The following is a 25,817-nucleotide window of genomic DNA, read 5'->3' as shown; positions in this document are numbered from 1 at the left end:
AGCACTCTACACATTAAGTTATTGAGTTTTTGATTGAAATAAATTTTCGTGCACATACAGAATGAATGGTTAATAATTTAATATATATGTAGACCAAGCTCTGTGCACGGGATGCTTCCTGGAAGAATCCAGTTCTTTTAGCGGGGCACCCTACCTAAAGCCAAATTGAGATATAATAATCATATTCCTAGGGAAATAATCAGAAATCGAATACCAATCAAATAATATGATATATAGGAGTAGTAACCATATTTACTATGCAAAATGCCCCAACCACATAGTGTAAATTTATGTAAAATTCAAATTCCATATCATCATTAAACCTCAATAGTCAATATAATAGCCCAAGCAAAATTAAATAACTTCTTATATACCTTACTGTCATACTACAAATTAATTAAACATTTGAAATCTGTTAACCAGAGAATAAATTTCTAAACCTAATGCAAGTGAAATAATTTAGATGCAATAATGAATGCAATGAGTTAAGGGGAGATACACCAAAAACGTTTTTGCTCCGAACATCGATTTTATTTTATATTATGGTTAAATAGACAAAAAGAATAAGATTGCACACCTTCAAAATTTTCTAAAAATATTCCCTCATCGAGAAAAAAAAATATTTTTATTTTTCGAAAATTTTTTAAATTTGGAGAAGTCTACCACTGTAATACCGATAGTTCAGTCATTTTAAAAGTTTTTTAGCTGATTTTTTTACTGATCATTACTTACACTCCGTACAAGAAGCCATTGAAAGGATTATATAATTGAACAATAAATGACCAAGTTACAGACCGAACAAGGCGAAAAAAGAAAAAGTGGGATTTTTGCCTACCACCAAAATTGTACATTTTACCACTCGCCCAGGTCATCAGATATCGCTTCAAAAATTCTTGTGAGTGTAGCTGATGATCATATCAAACTTTTTGGAACAGGATTTCTCCCAGTTTTGAGTTTTAAGGTATGAAATGTGGCCTTAAACGACTTAGTAAAATTCATCGTAAAAAAGGGCCAAACATGGCAGATTTAAGGCTTAAAATGCCTATAACTCAAAAAGTTTCAGTTTTTTGAAATAATTTTTACAGAATCGTAATCAGCTTGGTAAGACGAATCTTTTAGTACCAAATAGGTGATTTTAGAAGACAAATTGTCTTAAATAATTTTCCAGCTCGAACACAACCTTGTATAAATTTCGTACAAATTGTACACATTTTTTAATAAATTTTGTGTCTTTAACTATTATAAATGTGGTACTAAAAGATTCGTCTTACCAAGCTGATTACGATTCTGTAAAAATTATTTCAAAAAAACTGATACTTTTTGAGTTATAGGCATTTTAAGCCTTAAATCTGCCATGTTTGGCCCTTTTTTACGATGAATTTTAATAAGTCGTTTGAGGCCACATTTCATACCTTAAAACTCAAAACTGGGAGAAATCCTGTTCCAAAAAGTTTGATATGATCATCAGCTACACTCACAAGAATTTTTGAAGCGATATCTGATGACCTGGGCGAGTGGTAAAATGTACAATTTTGGTGGTAGGCAAAAATCCCACTTTTTCTTTTTTCGCCTTGTTCGGTCTGTAACTTGGTCATTTATTGTTCAATTATATAATCCTTTCAATGGCTTCTTGTACGGAGTGTAAGTAATGATCAGTAAAAAAATCAGCTAAAAAACTTTTAAAATGACTGAACTATCGGTATTACAGTGATAGACTTCTCCAAATTTTAGAAATTTTCGAAAAATAAAAATATTTTTTTTCTCGATGAGGGAATATTTTTAGAAAATTTTGAAGGTGTGCAATCTTATTCTTTTTGTCTATTTAACCATAATATAAAATAAAATCGATGTTCGGAGCAAAAACGTTTTTGGTGTATCTCCCCTTAAAGCACTCTACACATTAGGTTATTGAGTTAAAGCACTCTACACATTAGGTTATTGAGTTAAAGCACTCTACACATTAAGTTATTGAGTTAAAGCACTCTACACATTAAGTTATTGAGTTAAAGCACTCTACACATTAAGTTATTGAGTTAAAGCACTCTACACATTAAGTTATTGAGTTAAAGCACTCTACACATTAAGTTATTGAGTTAAAGCACTCTACACATTAAGTTATTGAGTTAAAGCACTCTACACATTAAGTTATTGAGTTAAAGCACTCTACATCGCGATAATTCCCGATGCTTTAGCGGGGCACAAATCTAAGCCAAGGTATTATTTGTTATAATTTTTTCCGGTTTCTGTATGAAAAAATGTGCAATGTGATAAAAATGTGATAAAAAATAAATCACTCTCCAGTCTACACTCGATCTTCGAGATTTTTCTAAAAGGGCCCCTGACAGTTGATACCAACTTCAATCGATGTATTTTCTGATGGGGAAACGGACTCCTGTTCCCTAAAAGACACTAAATGTTTCTCAAGAACCTGTTAAATCTTTATTTAGGGGCATAATATTTTTTGCAGTACCTAAGATTAACATAGTAGCAATAAATAAAATGAAGGAATTTAATTTCACCTAGGGCAGTAATACATATATGTCAGATTTACTATTTAGGATTAGAAAATTAATTAAATTAACTATGTTAATAAATCAATAAATGTTTTTGCCATGAAACGGACCAAACAGATCCTAACTCATATTCCACTCATCATAGCATATCGCTTCAGCGTGTACAAAGGGCATCACTTCAATCAGTTTAATGTAGTGAAATGACTGGTGTGGATGAAGTAGTGTACTAATACAAGTTGGAGAGGATCAGGTAAGCTTAGTCAGCATCCATGATGTTACAAACCCTCCGGGACATTACTGCGCCCAACCTCCAAACTTAACAGTAAATTCCTACTACGGACAAACAAACACAGACAAAACACCAACAAAAACTGATATACATTATACACTAGCTAGCTCAGAGAGGAAATGAGTAGCATGAGTTTAAATGAGTTAAATGAGTATTAACTATGTTAATAAATCATGATATGCAAGTTTTAATTTTTTAAGTTTTGGTTTTTTTAATGAATAAACGATAGAGGTTTAAGGTCGCATCGTAATTTTTTTCCCTACTCTTGCCGAAGGCAAAAAGATCGTAGGGAATAAGTAATCGGGTTTGGATATATGAGGTGGCCCGACGGTCCTACGGTGTCGACAAAAGTCTGCTCCTTCGCAATATAGACCACTCCCCTATAATTATGTGTATAAAAGGAGTCTATTTTGCGCGCGCGACGCTGGTTATGAGTTAATTAATTACAGGCATAGCAACCAGTTTTTGGTGCTTGACGACTGTTACAAACGGATCAATCATCAATTTAGGTGTTATTTGTGTGAAACAAGCTTAATAAATTACCGAGTGATAAAATTCAGCAAGTCAAAACAAATAAAATTATGATGTCAGCTGATAAACTCGTGGCTGTGGGCTGATTATTTAACAGTGGTTCACGTACTGTAGTGCGACACGTACTCTAGTGCGACACGTACCCTAGTGCGAAACCTCCAAGATCGACAGTGTCGCAGTAGAGTACGCTACCTGGATCGTAGTGCGACACGTACCCTAGTGCGACAGAGAATTTTCAAGGCCGACACTGTCGCACTACAGTGCGCTACCTGGACTGTAGTGCGACACGAACTAAAGTGCGACAAAACACTTAACACATTCAATAAAAATTTTACTTTCCATTTTTAATGACAAGAGTGTAGTCGTGTATGGGTAATGGGGTTAAATATAAAATCAAAGATTGCAATCACAATATTCAATTCAAAATCATTGTTCCAACACACTTCAACTAATCCATTCTGTCATAATCATCGTAGCTATCAATCACAGCGTTCAAGCGACGGTCGTAATCAGTGCACTTCTCCAGTCGGCGAGGAGGTAGTTGTCTGAGCATCTTCATTCTTCTGGTTGATCTTCCATTGGGTTAGATCCTGCTCCTTCTTCAGGACGTCGATAAATCGCCAGATAGTAGGGTTGGTGCAGCCCATCAAGGGGGAGAGGAGGTTTGTGTTCCGACCCAGGTACGTTCGTAGTAGTCACTAGGCAGCAAAGGAATCCATCTCCGAGGGAAGGGTTGCTTTCAGCTGCGTCCAGGTCACAGTAGTGTTGTTCGTCAGACTGAGACGTCCGGAGCAAGTCTTCTCAGTGCATCGCCAGTAGGTCTTGTCGTCGCGATTCTTATCCAGGCAGTAGCGGTATCCGTCGTGGATAACGTTTCTTGAACCAGTAGTGCGTCCAGGAATGAAGGTGATTGAAGAAGACATGTTGATGTTTTTCGATGCTTTGGTAGAATCAATGAATCATCGTGACTTATGCTAAAGCCTTCGACAAGGTGGATCATTCCCTACTTCTTAAAAAGGTTAAGTCGTATGGAATACAAGGTAATCTGTACAAATGGATTGAGCAATTCCTCCTTGATAGGACTCAAACGGTCATTGTCGACGGAAAACATTCTAGGCCAATGCCGGTTATCAGTGGAGTACCGCAGGGGACTGTACTTGGTCCAATCCTCTTTCTTCTTTACGTCAACGATCTAGATCAGTACGTGAAAGATTCCAAACTTAGCAGCTTTGCCGATGACACCCGAATAGGCAGAAAAATATCGACGTTAAACGACTGCAATCTTCTTCAAGAAGATCTAAACAGAATCATACGTTGGTCCGAGGACAACAACATGAAACTGCACGAAAACAAGTTTGAACTTGTTTGCTATAGAACACCGGCCTCTAAATCACTTTCAGAGGAGCTGCCATTTATGAGTGACATCACAAACTACACCACTCCAAATGGATCAGTCATAGAAAGAAGCCCATTAGTGCGTGACCTAGGAGTCAACATGTCCGATGATTACTCCTGGACACCACATATCAACATCATGGTTGACAAGGCACGTCAGATGGCATCTTGGGTTCTTGGAGTATTCAAAGACAGGACAACACCTGTTATGCTCCAGCTCTACAAATCCCTGATAAGGTCCAGAGTGGAGTACTGCTGCCCGCTTTGGAATCCAAACAAGATCTATGATATCCAGTCTATCGAGAGCATACAACGCCAGTTCACTAGACGAATTCTAGGGCTCAGAGACACCGATTATTGGAATAGACTGAAGGAACTGAAACTTGCATCACTGCAAAGACGCCGAGAACGCTACACTATCATACATCTGTGGAAAGTTCTCCAGGGTATATGTCCAAATGACCTAGATGTACAGTTCAGAGAGAATGCCAGACTGGGAGTTAAAGTTATACTCCCTTCTCTCACAAAAAAAGCATCAGCTGCTGCACGCTCCACCTACGACCACTCATTCGCAGTGAGAGCTGGAAGACTCTGGAATGTTCTCCCCAAAATTGTCAATACTCAAAGGACTTTGACAAGCTTCAAGACATCTCTTGGAAACTTCCTAGACACCCTTCCAGACAAGCCCCCTACTCCTGGATACAGTGCAGAAAACTCTAACTCGATAATAGACTGGTGCAGTCAAGGAGGTGGTCCGCAGATTGCGTGATGGCCGTGAAGATGCCTACTTCTAAACCTATCAATAGGTTCAATAGGTAGGTAGGTGACCTTATTTATGGCCCAAGCATATGAACTTGTTATCCCAATCGGAGATATACCTTCATACGATGCGTGTGATAGGAATGAGGATCATATGCTGCTTAAGAGTTACCCAGTGGATCACACACTGCATACGTGGCTTGAACTGACCCGAAGGAATTATGATCAGTGGATAACTTCGAAACACGTGATGTGAACCGACGAATCGTATTCGCAAGATCACTTCGAAATAAGTGACGTGAACCGACCCGACGAATCACTTAATGGTCCATAAGAAGGATAGGATGTGACCTGAACTTGGAAATAAGTCAGGATATTTTGTCGCACTAGGGTACGCTACCTGGATCGTAGTGCGACACGTACTGTAGTGCGACATAGGGTGTTTTTGTCGGACTTCGCACTAGAGTACGTGTCGCACTAGAGTACGTGTCGCACTACAGTACGATTACCTTTAACAGTTAATCGACACTGAATGGTAGAAAGCATTGGAATACATAGTTGAGAACAAATGTTACTTCACAGTTACATTCAAGAAGCATCTATAATATCAAGATTGTGGTATGCTTTTAAAGAATCCTATATCGAATAAAAGGCTCGAAAGTCGATGGTGCTGTGATGTGTCGAGTAAGAATCAAAATGTATTAGTTTATGTTAGATACAAATAATAACTAAGACGAGACAGCATATTTTATTACAGTCAATAAGTTGGCATACGATGCAGTAATATGACGTGACATGATACGCATATCGTTATTGTTAACACGAAACAAAACCGCGCAAAGTATGAAATGATCTACAACCAAACCACATACAGATCGACGGCGACACCTCAGATGCGCGCAGGATTTTTCAAGTTCTGCACGCCTAATATAATATTAACGTTTATTACATTGTACATGCGCCAAACACCACTCTGGGATACAATAAAGTAGAACAATTAGATTGTATGCAGTAGGGAAATTTGATCGTGCGTGGTGTTACCGCGGCGAAATTCTTGTTAATACTCCTATTCACGTATATCTAATCAAATTGTATTTTTATGTATCATATGATTTTGTAAATATTGGCCGGTGTACCAAAAACCAGTCCTGTTCCCTAAAAAATAATTCAATAAGACACAAAAGGTTTCTGGAGAACCTGTTAAATCTTTATTCAGGGGGCATAATATTTTCTGCTGTACCTAAATAGACTTAGAGATAAGGTTAGGAAACCAAAACAAATACAAAGATTAGCATAGCAGCAATAACTAACATGAAGAAAATGAAGGAATTTAATTTCACCTAGCACAGTCATACTGGTTAAACGTGTCCTCACTGCAATATTTCCGGGACTACTACCTCTCTGTCAATGACATGTTCGACAACCAACACATCTCTCTAGAATATTAACTGTAATATAATCCCCCAATCCCTCACCAAATCCCGCTATAATCTCACTTTATATTACTGAATTATTACGCTACATTACCTAGTTATAAATAACTCTTTATCAATGCTATCAAACTTACTTCAAGCTTTATCTCTTTTGGCCTTGTAAAGTTGTCAGGTCTTGTTGGAGAGGTATCAGTAATTAAGTCAAAGTGTGGCTCTGCGAACAGTCAACTACAAACAACTGAATCAGTTCAATCTCGATATGCTTGAGCCACGTGCAGAGTTTTTCAGTATTGACCTTGCTGACGAAGATAAAAATAAACTGTATACGAAGGAATCATTGGTATACCACATCATGTTTGGTATCTCTTCATTTCTTCCCAGTTCCCACCTCCTGCAACGACTGCAACGAACAGTATGTTGTCGAATTGGATGCTGAAGAGTCACCTTTATTTCATTGTTGCACATGTTACCAGGGATCACACAACTGTGAGTTTGTCAAAACTTTCATAAATGTATGACGGAAGCGTCTATAATCAGTCTCCTATCTGGTCACGTGTGGATGTGTTGGGACTGTAAAGCTTCACACAACCCCGACAAACCCAGGAAATCTAAATCTAGACATAACAGTGTCACCAAACTGGATCCCGCATTGTCCAGGATTATGAGTGGGCAGAACAGTCAGACTACCTCCCCTACTCAGCAGTCTCATAATCAAAGTGTTTCTGAAACTGACTCTTCTCCTCTTATAACTGACACATTTCATAGTTCATACTGAGATCAACGACTCAGAGCTCAGCCAGAAGTTGAAGAATGTTCTACCCTATATCTAGCTCATTTCTGGGTCAATTAAATTCTACTGATGGATCACATCATTAATTATACGTCACATCACTAATTATACGTCATATTTCTATTATATTGATGTATAGTCAAGACGTGAGTGTTAGGGCTCTCATTGACAAATTTATGTTTAATCCTGTTTAATCCTGTTTATGATCTGACTCCTTATATTCGGGGACCCCCCTTTGTCGGCCTCCCCACCAAAGTAACCAAAGTAGGTAATACATTACATTAAAGAATAGCTGTTACAGAAAAAGGTATTATAAAAAAGATGTGCACGTTCGCGTCATTTTATAAGGCAGAAAATTTCAATCCAAATCGGCAACAAGTCAAATTACATTTTAAAATATAAACATTGTTTACGTTACCCCAGTCAAAAACGCGAATTAAATAGGTAATAATTGTTTTAGTCTCTTGAGTCTTGACACCATTTTAGGGTTAGACGGGTTCCTGCTAGTTTTACTAATTTACACCGCTGCCACGTATTTAACCTCGCGTTATCGATTAGTTAAAAACCGCGGCCTGCAACAATCGTTACCCAACTAATAGCTATATACTATAATCCCTGACAGTGACAAAATCACCTACAAAACCACCCACTTTAACAGCGTGTATTATTATTAAATACAAGCGCGCTAGCTGCCAGCATACTTGTATCATTTACTTTGAAATCAAGTTTATTCGGATATTATTAATTATTATTAAAGCAAGCTTCTAAATTCGGGATAGCCTGTGGCAGGCAACGCCCGATTCTAATGCTTCTACAGACCTACACAAGTGCAAGTAAGTAGGTAAATATTTCATGCTAGGCATGTGGCACCCATTACGGTGACCATCCAGAAAAAAAATTTATTGATTGATTGTGTATTGAATTGGTGATAAATAATAGAATTGTTTTTTCTCAAAAAAATTGTCTTTTCTCAAAAGCTGGCACTTCTTAATCAGGCAGTAAATGAGTGAGATATTAAAACTGGGCTACTTATTTTCCTGCTTCTGGTGAACTAATGACGTGAGATGTATCGCTGAATAAATATTGGAATTTTGAAGTACATGAGGTTCAATGGACAAATTGAATTATTGATATATAATTTTATTATAAGATATTGGTAAAATTTGATATCCAAAAATTTGAAGTTCGAGTGGTACAATTAGATATATCAGATACCGTAGCTGCAAAAGTTCTAACTGCACCGCAGAAAACTAAGCTGCAGAAGTTCTAACTGCACCGCAGATAACTAATGGTTATACACAATGGTCAGAAAAGTATGGTCAACACCCTTACAACAACTCAGTATTTTTTAAAGGTCCATTATTAGCAATAAACCGATATAATGTTGCAGCAACTTCCCCGCCGAGTCTATTTAACCTGAACATTTATAAAACTTGTATAAAAACTATGCTCATCGATCAGCAAAATGAAAACATCGAAGACGAATGGCCTAATTTCATGTTATTTTGCATAACAGGACTAAGAAAATCAAAGCGTAACATAAACCAAAATGCCGATAATAACCTTGTCTCTACATCTTAGATTATATAATGCACAAACTTAAGCATCACTCAATAAACGTCGCATATCTCATCAATTACACTGCCAACATTCTTTTATATCTCTGCGTATTTCAAATCAAGTTACAAACACGCCGTCCATTTTAAAAATTGAAAAAACTAAGTCAATTCTTAAAATTATCTCAATTCTTAAAATTATGAAGTGCTCAGTCTTGTTTTATTTTTTATCTGTTACCTATTAACCATTTGAGAAATAAAACTTTAAGTTATAAACCTTCATTGTACTTTACCGGTAGAGTCTAAATTAAATAAATTGAGATTTCCTTTACATAATATATTTATGCATGTGCCCCACGGGGTTGAATTTCTTATTACCATTGATATGAGTAAACATTGGCTGGTACCACGGGCCAGTCCCCAACAAAAAAGTCGACAGGTTCTTTACAACTACACGTGTTACTGTGGAAACCAGTTCTTTACAGAAAGCTTTAAAGAAACCGTTCTCTAACAGATTAGCAGAGCTGAGTTTCCAACTTTAAATTCACCCAGACACTCGTCTACCATCGTCATGTCCTTTTACTTGGATAAAATATCACAGTACCAATGCAGTTAAAAAGTGGCGTTAAAATAAGGGACCCCGGATAATCAACCCGTAATAAAATGGTTTGTGCAAAACTTAATTTGTGCGTCAAAAATTTTTAACATGTATAATATTATCTTATATTTTAGTAAGTAAGAGTACTGAAAAAAGGGGTAAGTCATTGGGCTCAAGTCATGGCCTTTAGTAAATTCGAATCACATGAAATATTACAAAGTTTATTCAGTTAGTTTGACTTGGATTATTAAGCATCTAGATTTGTTATCTAGATTTTTCCAAGAAAAGGTAACTCCATGCCTGCACTTTCTAATACTGTTAGATATTATCAAGTTCCTCGCCTAATCTTGCTTAAGACCAGGAATATAACAGAAGCTGCTTTTTTACATCCGCGTCCGTTGTTTTTGATATCAATAAAGATATCAAGCATTTAAAACCTTATCTGCTACGAAAATAGGCTGGTACAATTACCATGATACTTTTGATTTAATTTAGTGCAGCTTGCCAAAACTGCAGCGTGGAACAGCTTGTTCTATTCTGGTTTCCTTATCTCTAAAATCGCATTTACCACGTTGCAGAGGTGTAATTGGAGTTGCAATCACATGATCACATGATGCCACAAAAGCATTTAAATAGACTCCTCTGTTCAGTCATCCTCACAATTCTCGAGAGGAAAAGTTCTCATGTTTGCTCTCGAGCCAATGTCCACTTTGACCTCTTTGTTCATAACACATTCTATATCTCTAAATGACGCCCTTTACGTGTCCTTGATAGTAAATTCGTCGATATTTAAATCCATGAAGTAAATTCAAATATTTGTAGTGAACTTGGGCCTAAGATTAACTTGATTTTATGTTGTTTTAGGTATGAAACTGTTCGCACTGGTTTTACTTTTGGTTGCTCCAGCAACAGCTTTACTTCCCGATCTTTTGGAAAAGTGAGTATATTTATCATGTGAGTTTATAAATTTACCTCTCAAATACTGGTTGCCATAACTACACAAAGAATCATGGGTTCGAAAAATAAACTATTACAATAATCTGCCCAACTATAGACAATTATGCAGCAACCTATAATTGAAATGATTAGCTTATTCCAAACATTTAACGAATCATAACCAATCATCACTCCTGCAGACTGTGGCCGGAACAAAATGAGGGTGTGTTCGATGGGGTAGCCAGAATCCCATACTTGGACCTCCTCAACGACAACTCCTACATTGACCCCTTCCTCCTCCAGTCCATGAAGAAATACGGATATTTCTACGTTGTGGATGTCCCTGAGTACAGCGCTTCTCTTGAGCAGGACATCATGAAGCAGTTCTACGATCTGGATGAGGATGTCAAGGACGAGATTGCTATCAGGAGACACAACCCCGCCAACAAGAACGCTTATCGAGGTGATCATTTAATTAATTTTCGTTTATCATACGGGTTATCTAAGATTTATAATTTTACTACTATCGATGATAAAATTCTTGAATATGGCACTAAAATAACCAATATCCAGGATACTGCCCCGGACTTGACGATGTTGAGAACACCCTCCAATACAAGAACCTCTACAACATTGGACCCCACGAGACCCGAGCTGCAAGCTTCGAGAGTGATGACATCCTCGAGAAACTCAGATACGACTGCCAGGAACCCAACGTGTGGCCCGAGACTGGTAACTGCACCTTCGACAAAGTATTCAAGGAGACCTTCCAGGCTGGATTCGAAATCAGGAGGAACGTCGGAAGAGCTTTCATCAGGAGCATTGCCCGAGCCATGGAGTACCCCAACCTGCCCGCTCTCTTTTCTGAGGACGAGTTCTCTGCTATGGGACTCAGGAAATACCCCATCCGAAGAAAGTAAGAAATGATCTTCTTCGTCCAGTACTATCAGCCGTACATTTACAATTTAGATTCATATGTATTCGCTCACGTTCTGAATCCTTAAATAACCTTAGAATTACCTTTATTTCCTTAACTTAAATAACCTCTTGTTTACCAATCCTTTCTGACAATACATTTCTCAAAGGATCAACAGCAACATGTACTCTGACTTTGACGGAACTCTCCTGAGAGAACTGGAACACATTGACTCTACCGTCACCGTCCTCTCCACCTTCAACAACGATGGTCTTGAGGTAAAAATTTAAATCCTAATGCTAAATTTATAATGTCTTCTATAAAATTTGATCCTGACGAAAGGTCAATTAATATTTTCATAACTCTCAGCCACTAAACGAAAATTCTTTCAATTTTTAAACGATGAAATCTTTTAGGTGCTCTACAAGAACCAGTACCGAGCCGTTCCCGTGACCGGAGAAAACTCCTTCATCGTCAACATCGGAAAGCTGGTAGATGACCTCATCGACAACAAGGTGCCCTCAGTCAGACATAGAGTTGCTGAAGTTGACTTTGATAGATACTCTATCACCTACTTCTTGGGACCCCAGTAAGTTTAAACATTGTTTAAGATTCTCTGCTTTTTATTCCTTATTGATTTCTTACTGGGGCTGGGTGGCCTAGTGGTTAGAGCTTCCACCTTCTGTACAGAAGGTTAAGGGTTCGAATCCCTGTGTCACTCAGTTTAGGGAGTAGCTAAGGATTCATTGGATCTATGCGATCTCCTCGGTCGACTCAACCGACGGATAGGAAACTTGATTGAGGGTTAAATGAGGAGAGATGCCTGTGCCAAAAGATCAAGAATCGTAGGATACTCCTTCAGAACATCTACAATGTAGTGTACTGTAAAACAAGGGCGATCGAACTATTCGATGACCCTGTAGAGGAATCTACGAACTTTACAAATTACAAACAAGACAATTATTACTCTTCAAATCTTATTGTCATACTACATAGTAAGGTAAATTTCATTGACTTCTTACGTCATTTCCTTTCAGATTCGATGCTGATATCAGCCGAAGTGTGAGCGGTAAACTGACCGACGCTGGACAAAAATACACCATCTTCGGAGAATGGATCAAGGACTACCTTGGTGCTATTGAACTCTTCTACTACTAAACAGTAAGATCATCAAAAACTATACATTTACTGCTAACTCCTCAAATCCTGTAAATACCCATCGAAATTTTGCTAAGAATCTTTGAATTATTTTAGGTTTACAAATTTCTTGTCATTAAGTCCTAATTACTTTTTATGACAGCTTATCAATCCTTAGGAGATGAGGATGAGTTCTCAACGTGGTTAGATTGAAACGGTATGAGAAATTCAGATACCTTCGACATAACAAAGGTCTATAAATGAAATGACGACATCTTCTGAAATAAATGGACATTAGAATTACATGTGTAACTAAATTATTGTTAAGATAAGCAAACTCTAAAATGAAGAAATTTCAATTTTTATAAACTTTTTCTTTGCCGTAAAGACTTAACTAGGATTATTTTAAACTAAAATTTTGTACACATATAAATTTGATATTTAAGGATTACCTACTATTTCCATACAATTGAAATGCATTATAAAACGCTGATATTGCTGTTTCATTGTTCATTTAAAAAGTATTTATTAGAAATGTTTCTCCCCATTTTGTCGGGAAAACTCCCAATAGTATTCGGTGAAGTACTTAAATTCCTAATTTTCAGTGACTTTAATTCTACCGAATCTTATTATAGCTATGAAACTGTTCGCACTGGTTTTACTTTTGGTTGCTCCAGCAACAGCTTTACTTCCCGACCTTTTGGAAAAGTAAGTACATAATTTAAACATAGTTATTTAAGAATCATGGGTTCAAAAAAGAAACTATTGCAATAATCTGACCGACTATAAACGATTATGCAGCAACCTATAATTGCAAGGATTAACCTTTTCCAAACAGTTAACCAATCATAAACAATCATCACTCCTGCAGACTGTGGCCGGAACAAAATGAGGGTGTGTTCGATGGGGTAGCCAGAATCCCATACTTGGACCTCCTCAACGACAACTCCTACATTGACCCCTTCCTCCTCCAGTCCATGAAGAAATACGGATATTTCTACGTTGTGGATGTCCCTGAGTACAGCGCTTCTCTTGAGCAGGACATCATGAAGCAGTTCTACGATCTGGATGAGGATGTCAAGGACGAGATTGCTATCAGGAGACACAACCCCGCCAACAAGAATGCTTATCGAGGTGATCATTTGATTAATTTTCATTTATCATAAAAATTATCTAAGATTTATAATTTTGCTAATATAGGTGATGCAATTCTTGAATATGGCGCTAAAATAACTAATATCCAGGATACTGCCCCGGACTTGACGATGTTGAGAACACCCTCCAATACAAGAACCTCTACAACATTGGACCCCACGAGACCCGAGCTGCAAGCTTCGAAAGTGACGACATCCTCGAGAAACTCAGATACGACTGCCAGGAACCCAACGTATGGCCCGAGACTGGAAACTGCACCTTCGACAAAGTATTCAAGGAGACCTTCCAGGCTGGATTCGAAATCAGGAGGAACGTCGGAAGAGCTTTCATCAGGAGCATTGCCCGAGCCATGGAGTACCCCAACCTGCCCGCTCTCTTTTCTGAGGACGAGTTCTCTGCTATGGGACTCAGGAAATACCCCATCCGAAGAAAGTAAGAAACATTCTTCTTCGTCCAGTATTAACCTTAGAATTACTTTTATTTCCTTAATTTAAATAACTTCTTGTTTACCAATCCTTTCTGACAATACATTTCTCAAGGATCAACAGCAACATGTACTCTGACTTTGACGGAACTCTCCTGAGAGAACTGGAACACATTGACTCTACCGTCACCGTCCTCTCCACCTTCAACAACGATGGTCTTGAGGTAACAATTTAAATCCTAATGCAAAATTTGAAATGTGCTCTATAAAATTTGATCCTGACGAAAGGTCAATTAATATTTTCATAACTCTCAGCCACTAAACGAGAATTCTTTCAATCTTTAAACGATAAAATCTTTTAGGTGCTCTACAAGAACCAGTACCGAGCCGTTCCCGTGACCGGAGAAAACTCCTTCATCGTCAACATCGGAAAGCTGGTAGATGACCTCATCGACAACAAGGTGCCCTCAGTCAGACATAGAGTTGCTGAAGTTGACTTTGATAGATACTCTATCACCTACTTCCTGGGACCCCAGTGAGTTTAAACTTTGTTTAAGATTCTCTGCTTTTTATTCCTTATTGATTTCTTACTTTGCAAATCTTACTGTCATACTACATGTAGTATGACAGTAAGATTACTATGTATAGTAAGGTAAATTTCATTGATTTCTTACGTCATTTCCTTTCAGATTCGATGCTGATATCAGCCGAAGTGTGAGCGGTAAACTGACCGACGCTGGACAAAAATACACTATCTTCGGAGAATGGATCAAGGACTACCTTGGTGCTATTGAACTCTTCTACTACTAAACAGTAAGATCCTCAAAAACTATACATTTACTGCTAACTCCTCAAATCCTGTAAAGACCCATCAAAATTTTGCTAAGAATCTTTGAATTATTTTAGGTTTACAAATTTCTTGTCATTAAGTCCTAATTACTTTTTATGACAGCTTATCAATCCTTAGGAGATGAGGATGAGTTCTCAACGTGGTTAGATTGAAACGGTATGAGAAATTCAGATACCTTCGACATAACAACGGTCTATAAATGAAATGACGACATCTTCTGAAATAAATGGACATTAGAATTACATGTGTAACTAAATTATTGTTAAGATAAGCAAACTCTAAAATGAAGAAATTTCAATTTTTCTAAACTTTTTCTTTGCCGTAAAGACTAGGATTATTTTAAACTAAAATTTTGTACACATATAAATTTGATATTTAAGGATTACCTACTATTTCCATACAATTGAAATGCATTATAAAACGCTGATATTGCTGTTTCATTGTTCATTTAAAAAGTATTTATTAGAAATGTTGCTCCCAATTTTGTCGGGAAAAATTCCTAATTGTATTCGGTGAAGTACTAAAATTCCTAATTTGCAGTGACTTTAATTCTACCGAATCTTATTATAGCTATGAAACTGTTCGCACTGGTTTTACTTTTGGTTGCTCCCGCAACAGCTTTACTTCCCGACCTTTTGGAAAAGTAAGTACATAATTTCAGAGTTAAACATACTTATTTAAGAATCATGGGTTCGAAAAAGAAACTATTGCAATAATCTGACCGACTATAAACGATTATGAAGCAACCTATAATTACAAGGATTAACTTTTTCCAAACAGTTAACCAATCATAACCAATCATCACTCCTGCAGACTGTGGCCGGAACAAAATGAGGGTGTGTTCGATGGGGTAGCCAGAATCCCATACTTGGACCTCCTCAACGACAACTCCTACATTGACCCCTTCCTCCTCCAGTCCATGAAGAAATACGGATATTTCTACGTTGTGGATGTCCCTGAGTACAGCGCTTCTCTGGAACAGGACATCATGAAGCAGTTCTACGATCTGGATGAGGATGTCAAGGACGAGATTGCTATCAGGAGACACAACCCCGCCAACAAGAATGCTTATCGAGGTGATCATTTGATTAATTTTCATTTATCATAAAAATTATCTAAGATTTATAATTTTGCTAATATAGGTGATGCAATTCTTGAATATGGCGCTAAAATAACTAATATCCAGGATACTGCCCCGGACTTGACGATGTTGAGAACACCCTCCAATACAAGAACCTCTACAACATTGGACCCCACGAGACCCGAGCTGCAAGCTTCGAGAGTGATGACATCCTCGAGAAACTCAGATACGACTGCCAGGAACCCAACGTATGGCCCGAGACTGGAAACTGCACCTTCGACAAAGTATTCAAGGAGACCTTCCAGGCTGGATTCGAAATCAGGAGGAACGTCGGAAGAGCTTTCATCAGGAGCATTGCCCGAGCCATGGAGTACCCCAACCTGCCCGCTCTCTTTTCTGAAGACGAGTTCTCTGCTATGGGACTCAGGAAATACCCCATCCGAAGAAAGTAAGAAACATTCTTCTTCATCATGTATTAACCTTAGAATTACCTTTATTTCCTTAATTTAAATAACCTCTTGTTTACCAATCCTTTCTGACAATACATTTCTCAAAGGATCAACAGCAACATGTACTCTGACTTTGACGGAACTCTCCTGAGAGAACTGGAACACATTGACTCTACCGTCACCGTCCTCTCCACCTTCAACAACGATGGTCTTGAGGTAACAATTTAAATCCTAATGCAAAATTTGAAATGTGCTCTATAAAATTTGATCCTGATGAAATGTCAATTAAACTTTTCATAACTCTCAGCCACTAAACGAGAATTCTTTCAATTTTTAAACGATGAAATCTTTAGGTGCTCTACAAGAACCAGTACCGAGCCGTTCCCGTGACCGGAGAAAACTCCTTCATCGTCAACATCGGAAAGCTGGTAGATGACCTCATCGACAACAAGGTGCCCTCAGTCAGACACAGAGTTGCTGAAGTTGACTTTGATAGATACTCTATCACCTACTTCCTGGGACCCCAGTGAGTTTAAACTTTATTTAAGATGCTCTGCTTTTTATTCCTCATTGATTTCTTACTCTGCAAATCTTACTGCCATACTACATAGTAACGTAAATTTCATTGACTTCTTACGTCATTTCAGATTCAATGCTGATATCAGCCGAAGTGTGAGCGGTAAACTGACTGACGCTGGACAAAAATACACCATCTTCGGAGAATGGATCAAGGACTACCTTGGTGCTATTGAACTCTTCTACTACTAAACAGTAAGATCCTCAAAAACTATACATTTACTGCACTGCTAACTCATCAAATCCTGTAAAGACCCATCGAAATTTTGCTAAGAATCTTTGAATTAATTTTAGGTTTACAAATGTCCTGTTATTAAATCCTTATTACTTTTTATGACAGCCTTTAATCCTTAGGAGATGAACTCTCAGCGTGGTTAGATTGAAACGGTATGAGGAATTCAATTACCTTCGGCAAAACGAAGGTTTTTGAATCAAATGACGACATCTTCTAAAATAAATGGACCTAAATGTTTGACTGAATTTTTGTTTAGAAATTGAGAAATTTAAATTTTTCTAAACTTTTTGTTTGCCGTAAAGACTAGGATTATTTTAAACTAAAACTTTGTACACATAATATAAATTTGATATTTAAGGATTATTTACTATTTCCATACAATTGAAATGCATTATAAAACGCTGATATTGCTGTTTCATTGTTCATTTAAATTATTTATTAGAAATGTTGCTCCCAATTTTGTCCGGAAAACTCCCAATTATATTCGCTGATTTATTAATTTAAAGTACTTAAATTCCTAATTTGCAGTGACTTTAATCCTACTAAATCTTATTATAGCTATGAAACTGTTCGCACTGGTTTTACTTTTGGTTGCTCCTGCAACAGCTTTACTTCCCGACCTTTTGGAAAAGTAAGTACATAACTTCGAAGATAAACATACTTAATTATTAATCATTAAGCAGCAACCTATAATTGCAAGGATTAACTTTTTCCAAACAGTTTTGAACCAATCATAACCAATCATTAATCCTGCAGACTGTGGCCCGAACAAAATGAGGGTGTGTTCGATGGGGTAGCCAGAATCCCATACTTGGACCTCCTCAACGACAACTCCTACATTGACCCCTTCCTCCTCCAGTCCATGAAGAAATACGGATATTTCTACGTTGTGGATGTCCCTGAGTACAGCGCTTCTCTGGAACAGGACATCATGAAGCAGTTCTACGATCTGGATGAGGATGTCAAGGACGAGATTGCTATCAGGAGACACAACCCCGCCAACAAGAATGCTTATCGAGGTGATCATTTAATTAATTTTCATTTATCATAAAAATTATCTAAGATTTATAATTTTACTACTATCGATGATGCAATTCTTGAATATGACGCTAAAATAACCAATATCCAGGATACTGCCCCGGACTTGACGATGTTGAGAACACCCTCCAATACAAGAACCTCTACAACATTGGACCCCACGAGACCCGAGCTGCAAGCTTCGAGAGTGATGACATCCTCGAGAAACTCAGATACGACTGCCAGGAACCCAACGTATGGCCCGAGACCGGTAACTGCACCTTCGACAAAGTATTCAAGGAGACCTTCCAGGCTGGATTCGAAATCAGGAGGAACGTCGGAAGAGCTTTCATCAGGAGCATTGCCCGAGCCATGGAGTACCCAAACCTGCCCGCTCTCTTTTCTGAGGACGAGTTTTCTGCTATGGGACTCAGGAAATACCCCATCCGAAGAAAGTAAGAAACATTCTTCTTCGTCCAGTATTATCAGCCGAAATGCCAGACTTTAGAGTTAAGTATATTCGCTCACGTTATGAATCCTTAAATAACCTTAGAATTACCTTTATTTCCTTAACTTAAATAACCTCTTGTTTACCAATCCTTTCTGACAATACATTTCTCAAAGGATCAACAGCAACATGTACTCTGACTTTGACGGAACTCTCCTGAGAGAACTGGAACACATTGACTCTACCGTCACCGTCCTCTCCACCTTCAACAACGATGGTCTTGAGGTAACAATTTAAATCCTAATGCAAAATTTGAAATGTGCTCTATAAAATTTGATCTTGATGAAAGGTCGATTAATATTTTCATAACTCTCAGCCACTAAACGAAAATTCTTTCAATTTTTAAACGATGAAATCTTTTAGGTGCTCTACAAGAACCAGTACCGAGCCGTTCCCGTGACCGGAGAAAACTCCTTCATCGTCAACATCGGAAAGCTGGTAGATGACCTGATCGACAACAAGGTGCCCTCAGTCAGACACAGAGTTGCTGAAGTTGACTTTGATAGATACTCTATCACCTACTTCCTGGGACCCCAGTGAGTTTAAACTTTGTTTTTAAGATTCTCTGCTTTTTATTCCTTATTGATTTCTTATTCTGCAAATCTTACTGTCATACTACATAGTAAGGTAAATTTCATTGACTTCTTACGTCATTTCCTTTCAGATTCGATGCTGATATCAGCCGAAGTGTGAGCGGTAAACTGACTGACGCTGGACAAAAATACACCATCTTCGGAGAATGGATCAAGGACTACCTTGGTGCTATTGAACTCTTCTACTACTAAACAGTAAGATCCTCAAAAACTATACATTTACTGCTAACTCCTCAAATCCTGTAAAGACCCATCGAAATTTTGCTAAGAATCTCTGAATTATTTTATTATTTTAGGTTTACAAATGTCCTGTTATTAAAACCTTATTACTTTTTATGACAGCCTTTAATCCTTAGGAGATGATGAACTCTCAGCGTGGTTAGATTGAAACGGTATGAGGAATTCAATTACCTTCGGCATAACGAAGGTTTTTGAATGAAATGACGACATCTTCTAAAATAAGTGGACCTAAATGTTTGACTGAATTTTTGTTTAGAAATTGAGAAATTTAAATTTTCTAAACTTTTTCTTTGCCGTAAAGACTAGGATTATTTTAAACTAAAACTTTGTACACATATAAATTTTATATTTAAGGATTATCTACTATTTCCATACAATTGAAATGCATTATAAAACGCTGATATTTCTGTTTTATTGTTCATTTAAATTATTTATTAGAAATGTTGCTCCCAATTTAGTCCGGAAAACTCCCAATTATATTCGCTGATTAATTAATTTAAAGTACTTAAATTCCTAATTTGCAGTGACTTTAATCCTACTAAATCTTATTATAGCTATGAAACTGTTCGCACTGGTTTTACTTTTGGTTGCTCCTGCAACGGCTTTACTTCCCGACCTTTTGGAAAAGTAAGTACATAACTTCGAAGATAAACATACTTAATTATTAATCATTAAGCAGCAACCTATAATTGCAAGGATTAACCTTTTCCAAACAGTTAACGAATCATTACCAATCATCACTCCTGCAGACTGTGGCCGGAACAAAATGAGGGTGTGTTCGATGGGGTAGCCAGAATCCCATACTTGGACCTCCTCAACGACAACTCCTACATCGACCCCTTCCTCCTCCAGTCCATGAAGAAATACGGATACTTCTACGTTGTGGATGTCCCTGAGTACAGCGCTTCTCTTGAGCAGGACATCATGAAGCAGTTCTACGATCTGGATGAGGATGTCAAGGACGAGATTGCTATCAGGAGACACAACCCCGCCAACAAGAACGCTTATCGAGGTGATCATTTAATTAATTTTCATTTATCATACAAATTATCTAAGATTTATAATTTTGCTAATATAGGTGATGCAATTCTTGAATATGGCGCTAAAATAACCAATATCCAGGATACTGCCCCGGACTTGACGATGTTGAGAACACCCTCCAATACAAGAACCTCTACAACATTGGACCCCACGAGACCCGAGCTGCAAGCTTCGAGAGTGACGACATCCTCGAGAAACTCAGATACGACTGCCAGGAACCCAACGTATGGCCCGAGACCGGTAACTGCACCTTCGACAAAGTATTCAAGGAGACCTTCCAGGCTGGATTCGAAATCAGGAGGAACGTCGGAAGAGCTTTCATCAGGAGCATTGCCCGAGCCATGGAGTACCCCAACCTGCCCGCTCTCTTTTCTGAGGACGAGTTCTCTGCTATGGGACTCAGGAAATACCCCATCCGAAGAAAGTAAGAAACATTCTTCTTCGTCCAGTACTATCAGCCCAATTGTCAGACTTTAGAGTCAAGTATATTCGCTCACGTTATGAATCCTTAAATAACCTTTGAATTACCTTTATTTTCTTAATTTAAATAACCTCTTGTTTACCAATCCTTTCTGACAATACATTTCTCAAAGGATCAACAGCAACATGTACTCTGACTTTGACGGAACTCTCCTGAGAGAACTGGAACACATTGACTCTACCGTCACCGTCCTCTCCACCTTCAACAACGATGGTCTTGAGGTAACAATTTAAATCCTAATGCAAAATTTGAAATGTGCTCTATAAAATTTGATATTGATGAAAGGTCGATTAATATTTTCATAACTCTCAGCCACTAAACGAAAATTCATTCAATTTTTAAACGATGAAATCTTTTAGGTGCTCTACAAGAACCAGTACCGAGCCGTTCCCGTGACCGGAGAAAACTCCTTCATCGTCAACATCGGAAAGCTGGTAGATGACCTGATCGACAACAAGGTGCCCTCAGTCAGACACAGAGTTGCTGAAGTTGACTTTGATAGATACTCTATCACCTACTTCCTGGGACCCCAGTGAGTTTAAACTTTGTTTTTAAGATTCTCTGCTTTTTATTCCTTATTTATTTCTTACTCTGCAAATCTTACTGTCATACTACATAGTAAGGTAAATTTCATTGACTTCTTACGTCATTTCCTTTCAGATTCGATGCTGATATCAGCCGAAGTGTGAGCGGTAAACTGACCGACGCTGGACAAAAATACACCATCTTCGGAGAATGGATCAAGGACTACCTTGGTGCTATTGAACTATTCTACTACTAAACAGTAAGATCCTCAAAAACTATACATTTACTGCTAACTCCTCAAATCCTGTAAAGACCCATCGAAGTTTTGCTAAGAATCTTTGAATTATTTATTATTTAGGTTTACAAATGTCCTGTTATTAAAACCTTATTACTTTTTATGACAGCCTTTAATCCTTAGGAGATGATGAACTCTCAGCGTGGTTAGATTGAAACGGTATGAGGAATTCAATTACCTTCGGCATAACGAAGGTTTTTGAATGAAATGACGACATCTTCTAAAATAAGTGGACCTAAATGTTTGACTGAATTTTTGTTTAGAAATTGAGAAATTTAAATTTTCTAAACTTTTTCTTTGCCGTAAAGACTAGGATTATTTTAAACTAAAACTTTGTACACATATACATTTTATATTTAAGGATTATCTACTATTTCCATACAATTGAAATGCATTATAAAACGCTGATATTTCTGTTTTATTGTTCATTTAAATTATTTATTAGAAATGTTGCTCCCAATTAAGTCCGGAAAACTCCCAATTATATTCGCTGATTAATTAATTTAAAGTACTTAAATTCCTAATTTGCAGTGACTTTAATCCTACTAAATCTTATTATAGCTATGAAACTGTTCGCACTGGTTTTACTTTTGGTTGCTCCTGCAACAGCTTTACTTCCCGACCTTTTGGAAAAGTAAGTACATAACTTCGAAGATAAACATACTTAATTATTAATCATTAAGCAGCAACCTATAATTGCAAGGATTAACTTTTTCCAAACAGTTTTGAACCAATCATAACCAATCATTAATCCTGCAGACTGTGACCGGAACAAAATGAGGGTGTGTTCGATGGGGTAGCCAGAATCCCATACTTGGACCTCCTCAACGACAACTCCTACATCGACCCCTTCCTCCTCCAGTCCATGAAGAAATACGGATACTTCTACGTTGTGGATGTCCCTGAGTACAGCGCTTCTCTTGAGCAGGACATCATGAAGCAGTTCTACGATCTGGATGAGGATGTCAAGGACGAGATTGCTATCAGGAGACACAACCCCGCCAACAAGAATGCTTATCGAGGTGATCATTTAATTAATTTTCATTTATCATACAAATTATCTAAGATTTATAATTTTGCTAATACAGGTGATGCAATTCTTGAATATGGCGCTAAAATAACCAATATCCAGGATACTGCCCCGGACTTGACGATGTTGAGAACACCCTCCAATACAAGAACCTCTACAACATTGGACCCCACGAGACCCGAGCTGCAAGCTTCGAGAGTGACGACATCCTCGAGAAACTCAGATACGACTGCCAGGAACCCAACGTATGGCCCGAGACCGGTAACTGCACCTTCGACAAAGTATTCAAGGAGACCTTCCAGGCTGGATTCGAAATCAGGAGGAACGTCGGAAGAGCTTTCATCAGGAGCATTGCCCGAGCCATGGAGTACCCCAACCTGCCCGCTCTCTTTTCTGAGGACGAGTTCTCTGCTATGGGACTCAGGAAATACCCCATCCGAAGAAAGTAAGACACATTCTTCTTCGTCCAGTACTATCAGCCGAATTGTCAGACTTTAGAGTCACGTATATTCGCTCACGTTCTGAATCCTAAATAACCTTAGAATTACCTTTATTTCCTTAATTTAAATAACCTCTTGTTTACCAATCCTTTCTGACAATACATTTCTCAAAGGATCAACAGCAACATGTACTCTGACTTTGACGGAACTCTCCTGAGAGAACTGGAACACATTGACTCTACCGTCACCGTCCTCTCCACCTTCAACAACGATGGTCTTGAGGTAACAATTTAAATCCTAATGCAAAATTTGAAATGTGCTCCCCTTAAAATTTGATCCAGATGAAAGGTCAATTAATATTTTCATAACTCTCAGCCACTAAACGAGAATTCTTTCAATTTTTAAACGATGAAATCTTTTAGGTGCTCTACAAGAACCAGTACCGAGCCGTTCCTGTGACCGGAGAAAACTCCTTCATCGTCAACATCGGAAAGCTGGTAGATGACCTTATCGACAACAAGGTGCCCTCAGTCAGACACAGAGTTGCTGAAGTTGACTTTGATAGATACTCTATCACCTACTTCCTGGGACCCCAGTGAGTTTAAACTTTATATAAGATTCTCTGCTTTTTATTCCTTATTGATTTCTTACTCTGCAAATCTTACTGTCATACTACATAGTAAGGTAAATTTTATTGACTTCTTACGTCATTTCCTTTCAGATTCGATGCTGATATCAGCCGAAGTGTGAGCGGTAAACTGACCGACGCTGGACAAAAATACACCATCTTCGGAGAATGGATCAAGGACTACCTTGGTGCTATTGAACTCTTCTACTACTAAACAGTAAGACAGAACACGCTAGGACAGAATCAGCACAGCCGGGGTACTGAACCAAAAAAAGACTGTTACTTAAGATGAATATAATCTTTTGCTAGTTATACCTATTGTACACACATTTGCACGGGTGAATTATTTATATTGTTTATGACAATGTTTTTCATCATACCGCTATGATTTTCGCTTTGATTTTTATACTGTAAACTGTATATCTATAATTTTTATTGCATGATTTTAAAAGATTTGTAACCTGCATTTTAAAAACATAGATATTGCTTATTCGTTGTAAAATGTACCTAGTAATGATATTAAGGCCACAGGGGGGGGGGGGGGGGGGGGTGACAGTTGACCAGGCCACACTTTAACTTTATCCTTCTTATCTTTCGACCGACCCGGATTTTCTAAATTCCATGACGACATACAAAGTGAATTAGTGAAAAAAGCATTCAGGTACATTGTCAGTCACTGATGTGTAAACTCATCAACAACGCTTAGTCTTAGTTCAACATGCTATAAACTTATCAAAATGAATGCATCATGTACCTAAAAGAACGTCAAGTATCATCAGAAGATCTAACATTAACAATGATGTCAACATTACTTCATAGCTTCATTAAGCATATTACTGGTTTATCATATTATCAGTTCGGTACAGTCCAAATTAACAAATATTTCCATTTTTCAAGATTTATTAATTGTATTAACGAGCTCTTTTAATAATATAATATAGCCCCTTCAGCTTATTTCTTCATTAAATCATTTAAATTCGCGAAAATAAGTTCCCGCGAAAATAAGTGCCCGCGAAAATATGTGGTGTTACAGTAACTAACTTTAATAACTTTAATGAATGAGCCCTATCAACCTTTGTAATTAGAAACTATAAACGTACCACATGGTTGTCAGCAATAGAGGACAGGTTATTGGGGAGGCAGTTAACCAGACTGCTGATGTCAAACTGCACAGTTGGGTCCCAGAGTATTGTTACTGATATACTTCTTCCGTAGGAGCGGACCTGGGTAATTAGTAGTGTAACTATGGTAACTAGTAGTGTAACTATGATAACTAGTAGTGTAACCCAGAGTATTGTTACTGATAAACTTCTTCCGTAAGAGCGGACCTGGGTAGATACTACATTGTCACTTTGAACAAACCTTTCTCCGGTTTTTTGCGAGACATGATCTTACA

At 37.8% G+C, this 25,817-nt stretch overlaps 7 protein-coding genes across 8 annotated transcripts in view; 6 read left to right on the top strand and 1 right to left on the bottom strand.

Moving 5' to 3' along the window:
- Positions 1–25,817, bottom strand: part of LOC134816848 (uncharacterized) — a 38,280-nt gene that overhangs the window by 4,068 nt on the left and 8,395 nt on the right. For both annotated transcript variants that reach the window (XM_063825844.1, XM_063825845.1), the window contains exon 8: positions 25,522–25,644. In XM_063825844.1, the coding sequence (XP_063681914.1) occupies positions 25,522–25,644 (123 nt within the window). The remainder of the gene's footprint in view (positions 1–25,521; positions 25,645–25,817) is intronic.
- LOC134817072 (isopenicillin N synthase-like) lies at positions 10,701–13,346 on the top strand. The gene is made up of 7 exons (XM_063826177.1): positions 10,701–10,801; positions 11,001–11,263; positions 11,374–11,716; positions 11,886–11,994; positions 12,133–12,305; positions 12,754–12,877; positions 13,032–13,346. The coding sequence occupies exons 1-6, from the start codon at positions 10,731–10,733 to the stop codon at positions 12,872–12,874; spliced, it is 1,080 nt and encodes a 359-aa protein (XP_063682247.1). The 5' UTR covers positions 10,701–10,730; the 3' UTR covers positions 12,875–12,877; positions 13,032–13,346.
- Positions 13,486–15,709, top strand: LOC134817101 (isopenicillin N synthase-like). The gene is made up of 7 exons (XM_063826207.1): positions 13,486–13,561; positions 13,725–13,987; positions 14,098–14,440; positions 14,548–14,656; positions 14,795–14,967; positions 15,122–15,245; positions 15,400–15,709. Exons 1-6 carry the CDS (start codon positions 13,491–13,493, stop codon positions 15,240–15,242), a joined length of 1,080 nt encoding a protein of 359 aa, XP_063682277.1. The 5' UTR covers positions 13,486–13,490; the 3' UTR covers positions 15,243–15,245; positions 15,400–15,709.
- LOC134817066 (isopenicillin N synthase-like) lies at positions 15,849–18,028 on the top strand. Its single transcript, XM_063826157.1, has 7 exons — positions 15,849–15,925; positions 16,096–16,358; positions 16,469–16,811; positions 16,920–17,028; positions 17,166–17,338; positions 17,460–17,583; positions 17,743–18,028. The coding sequence occupies exons 1-6, from the start codon at positions 15,855–15,857 to the stop codon at positions 17,578–17,580; spliced, it is 1,080 nt and encodes a 359-aa protein (XP_063682227.1). The 5' UTR covers positions 15,849–15,854; the 3' UTR covers positions 17,581–17,583; positions 17,743–18,028.
- Positions 18,175–20,382, top strand: LOC134817065 (isopenicillin N synthase-like). Its single transcript, XM_063826156.1, has 7 exons — positions 18,175–18,254; positions 18,380–18,642; positions 18,753–19,095; positions 19,265–19,373; positions 19,512–19,684; positions 19,813–19,936; positions 20,101–20,382. Exons 1-6 carry the CDS (start codon positions 18,184–18,186, stop codon positions 19,931–19,933), a joined length of 1,080 nt encoding a protein of 359 aa, XP_063682226.1. The 5' UTR covers positions 18,175–18,183; the 3' UTR covers positions 19,934–19,936; positions 20,101–20,382.
- On the top strand, positions 20,526–22,597 carry LOC134817046 (isopenicillin N synthase-like). Its single transcript, XM_063826126.1, has 7 exons — positions 20,526–20,608; positions 20,731–20,993; positions 21,104–21,446; positions 21,616–21,724; positions 21,863–22,035; positions 22,164–22,287; positions 22,450–22,597. The coding sequence occupies exons 1-6, from the start codon at positions 20,538–20,540 to the stop codon at positions 22,282–22,284; spliced, it is 1,080 nt and encodes a 359-aa protein (XP_063682196.1). The 5' UTR covers positions 20,526–20,537; the 3' UTR covers positions 22,285–22,287; positions 22,450–22,597.
- LOC134817058 (isopenicillin N synthase-like) lies at positions 22,878–24,898 on the top strand. The gene is made up of 6 exons (XM_063826147.1): positions 22,878–22,957; positions 23,083–23,345; positions 23,456–23,798; positions 23,967–24,075; positions 24,216–24,388; positions 24,515–24,898. Exons 2-6 carry the CDS (start codon positions 23,189–23,191, stop codon positions 24,633–24,635), a joined length of 903 nt encoding a protein of 300 aa, XP_063682217.1. The 5' UTR covers positions 22,878–22,957; positions 23,083–23,188; the 3' UTR covers positions 24,636–24,898.

Source organism: Bolinopsis microptera, chromosome 6, assembly GCF_026151205.1.
Source record: "Bolinopsis microptera isolate Bmic1 chromosome 6, MBARI_Bmic_1.0, whole genome shotgun sequence".
Lineage (NCBI taxonomy): Eukaryota > Metazoa > Ctenophora > Tentaculata > Lobata > Bolinopsidae > Bolinopsis > Bolinopsis microptera.
Note: the sequence above shows the minus strand (reverse complement) of the source record. Positions and strands in the feature narration are given on the sequence as shown.

Excerpts from the sequence above, each read along its gene's own strand:
- LOC134817072 (XM_063826177.1), top strand. The coding sequence starts at position 10,731 with ATGAAACTGTTCGCACTGGTTTTACTTTTGGTTGCTCCAGCAACAGCT. Across the intron at positions 11,264-11,373 it reads CAACAAGAACGCTTATCGAG|GATACTGCCCCGGACTTGAC; the intron begins GTGATCATTTAA and ends ACCAATATCCAG. Across the intron at positions 11,995-12,132 it reads TCAACAACGATGGTCTTGAG|GTGCTCTACAAGAACCAGTA; the intron begins GTAAAAATTTAA and ends GAAATCTTTTAG.
- LOC134817101 (XM_063826207.1), top strand. The coding sequence starts at position 13,491 with ATGAAACTGTTCGCACTGGTTTTACTTTTGGTTGCTCCAGCAACAGCT. Across the intron at positions 13,562-13,724 it reads CTTCCCGACCTTTTGGAAAA|ACTGTGGCCGGAACAAAATG; the intron begins GTAAGTACATAA and ends TCACTCCTGCAG. Across the intron at positions 14,441-14,547 it reads AAATACCCCATCCGAAGAAA|GATCAACAGCAACATGTACT; the intron begins GTAAGAAACATT and ends ACATTTCTCAAG.
- LOC134817066 (XM_063826157.1), top strand. The coding sequence starts at position 15,855 with ATGAAACTGTTCGCACTGGTTTTACTTTTGGTTGCTCCCGCAACAGCT. Across the intron at positions 16,359-16,468 it reads CAACAAGAATGCTTATCGAG|GATACTGCCCCGGACTTGAC; the intron begins GTGATCATTTGA and ends ACTAATATCCAG. Across the intron at positions 16,812-16,919 it reads AAATACCCCATCCGAAGAAA|GATCAACAGCAACATGTACT; the intron begins GTAAGAAACATT and ends CATTTCTCAAAG.
- LOC134817065 (XM_063826156.1), top strand. The coding sequence starts at position 18,184 with ATGAAACTGTTCGCACTGGTTTTACTTTTGGTTGCTCCTGCAACAGCT. Across the intron at positions 19,096-19,264 it reads AAATACCCCATCCGAAGAAA|GATCAACAGCAACATGTACT; the intron begins GTAAGAAACATT and ends CATTTCTCAAAG. Across the intron at positions 19,374-19,511 it reads TCAACAACGATGGTCTTGAG|GTGCTCTACAAGAACCAGTA; the intron begins GTAACAATTTAA and ends GAAATCTTTTAG.
- LOC134817046 (XM_063826126.1), top strand. The coding sequence starts at position 20,538 with ATGAAACTGTTCGCACTGGTTTTACTTTTGGTTGCTCCTGCAACGGCT. Across the intron at positions 20,994-21,103 it reads CAACAAGAACGCTTATCGAG|GATACTGCCCCGGACTTGAC; the intron begins GTGATCATTTAA and ends ACCAATATCCAG. Across the intron at positions 22,036-22,163 it reads ACCTACTTCCTGGGACCCCA|ATTCGATGCTGATATCAGCC; the intron begins GTGAGTTTAAAC and ends ATTTCCTTTCAG.
- LOC134817058 (XM_063826147.1), top strand. The coding sequence starts at position 23,189 with ATGAAGAAATACGGATACTTCTACGTTGTGGATGTCCCTGAGTACAGC. Across the intron at positions 24,076-24,215 it reads TCAACAACGATGGTCTTGAG|GTGCTCTACAAGAACCAGTA; the intron begins GTAACAATTTAA and ends GAAATCTTTTAG. Across the intron at positions 24,389-24,514 it reads ACCTACTTCCTGGGACCCCA|ATTCGATGCTGATATCAGCC; the intron begins GTGAGTTTAAAC and ends ATTTCCTTTCAG.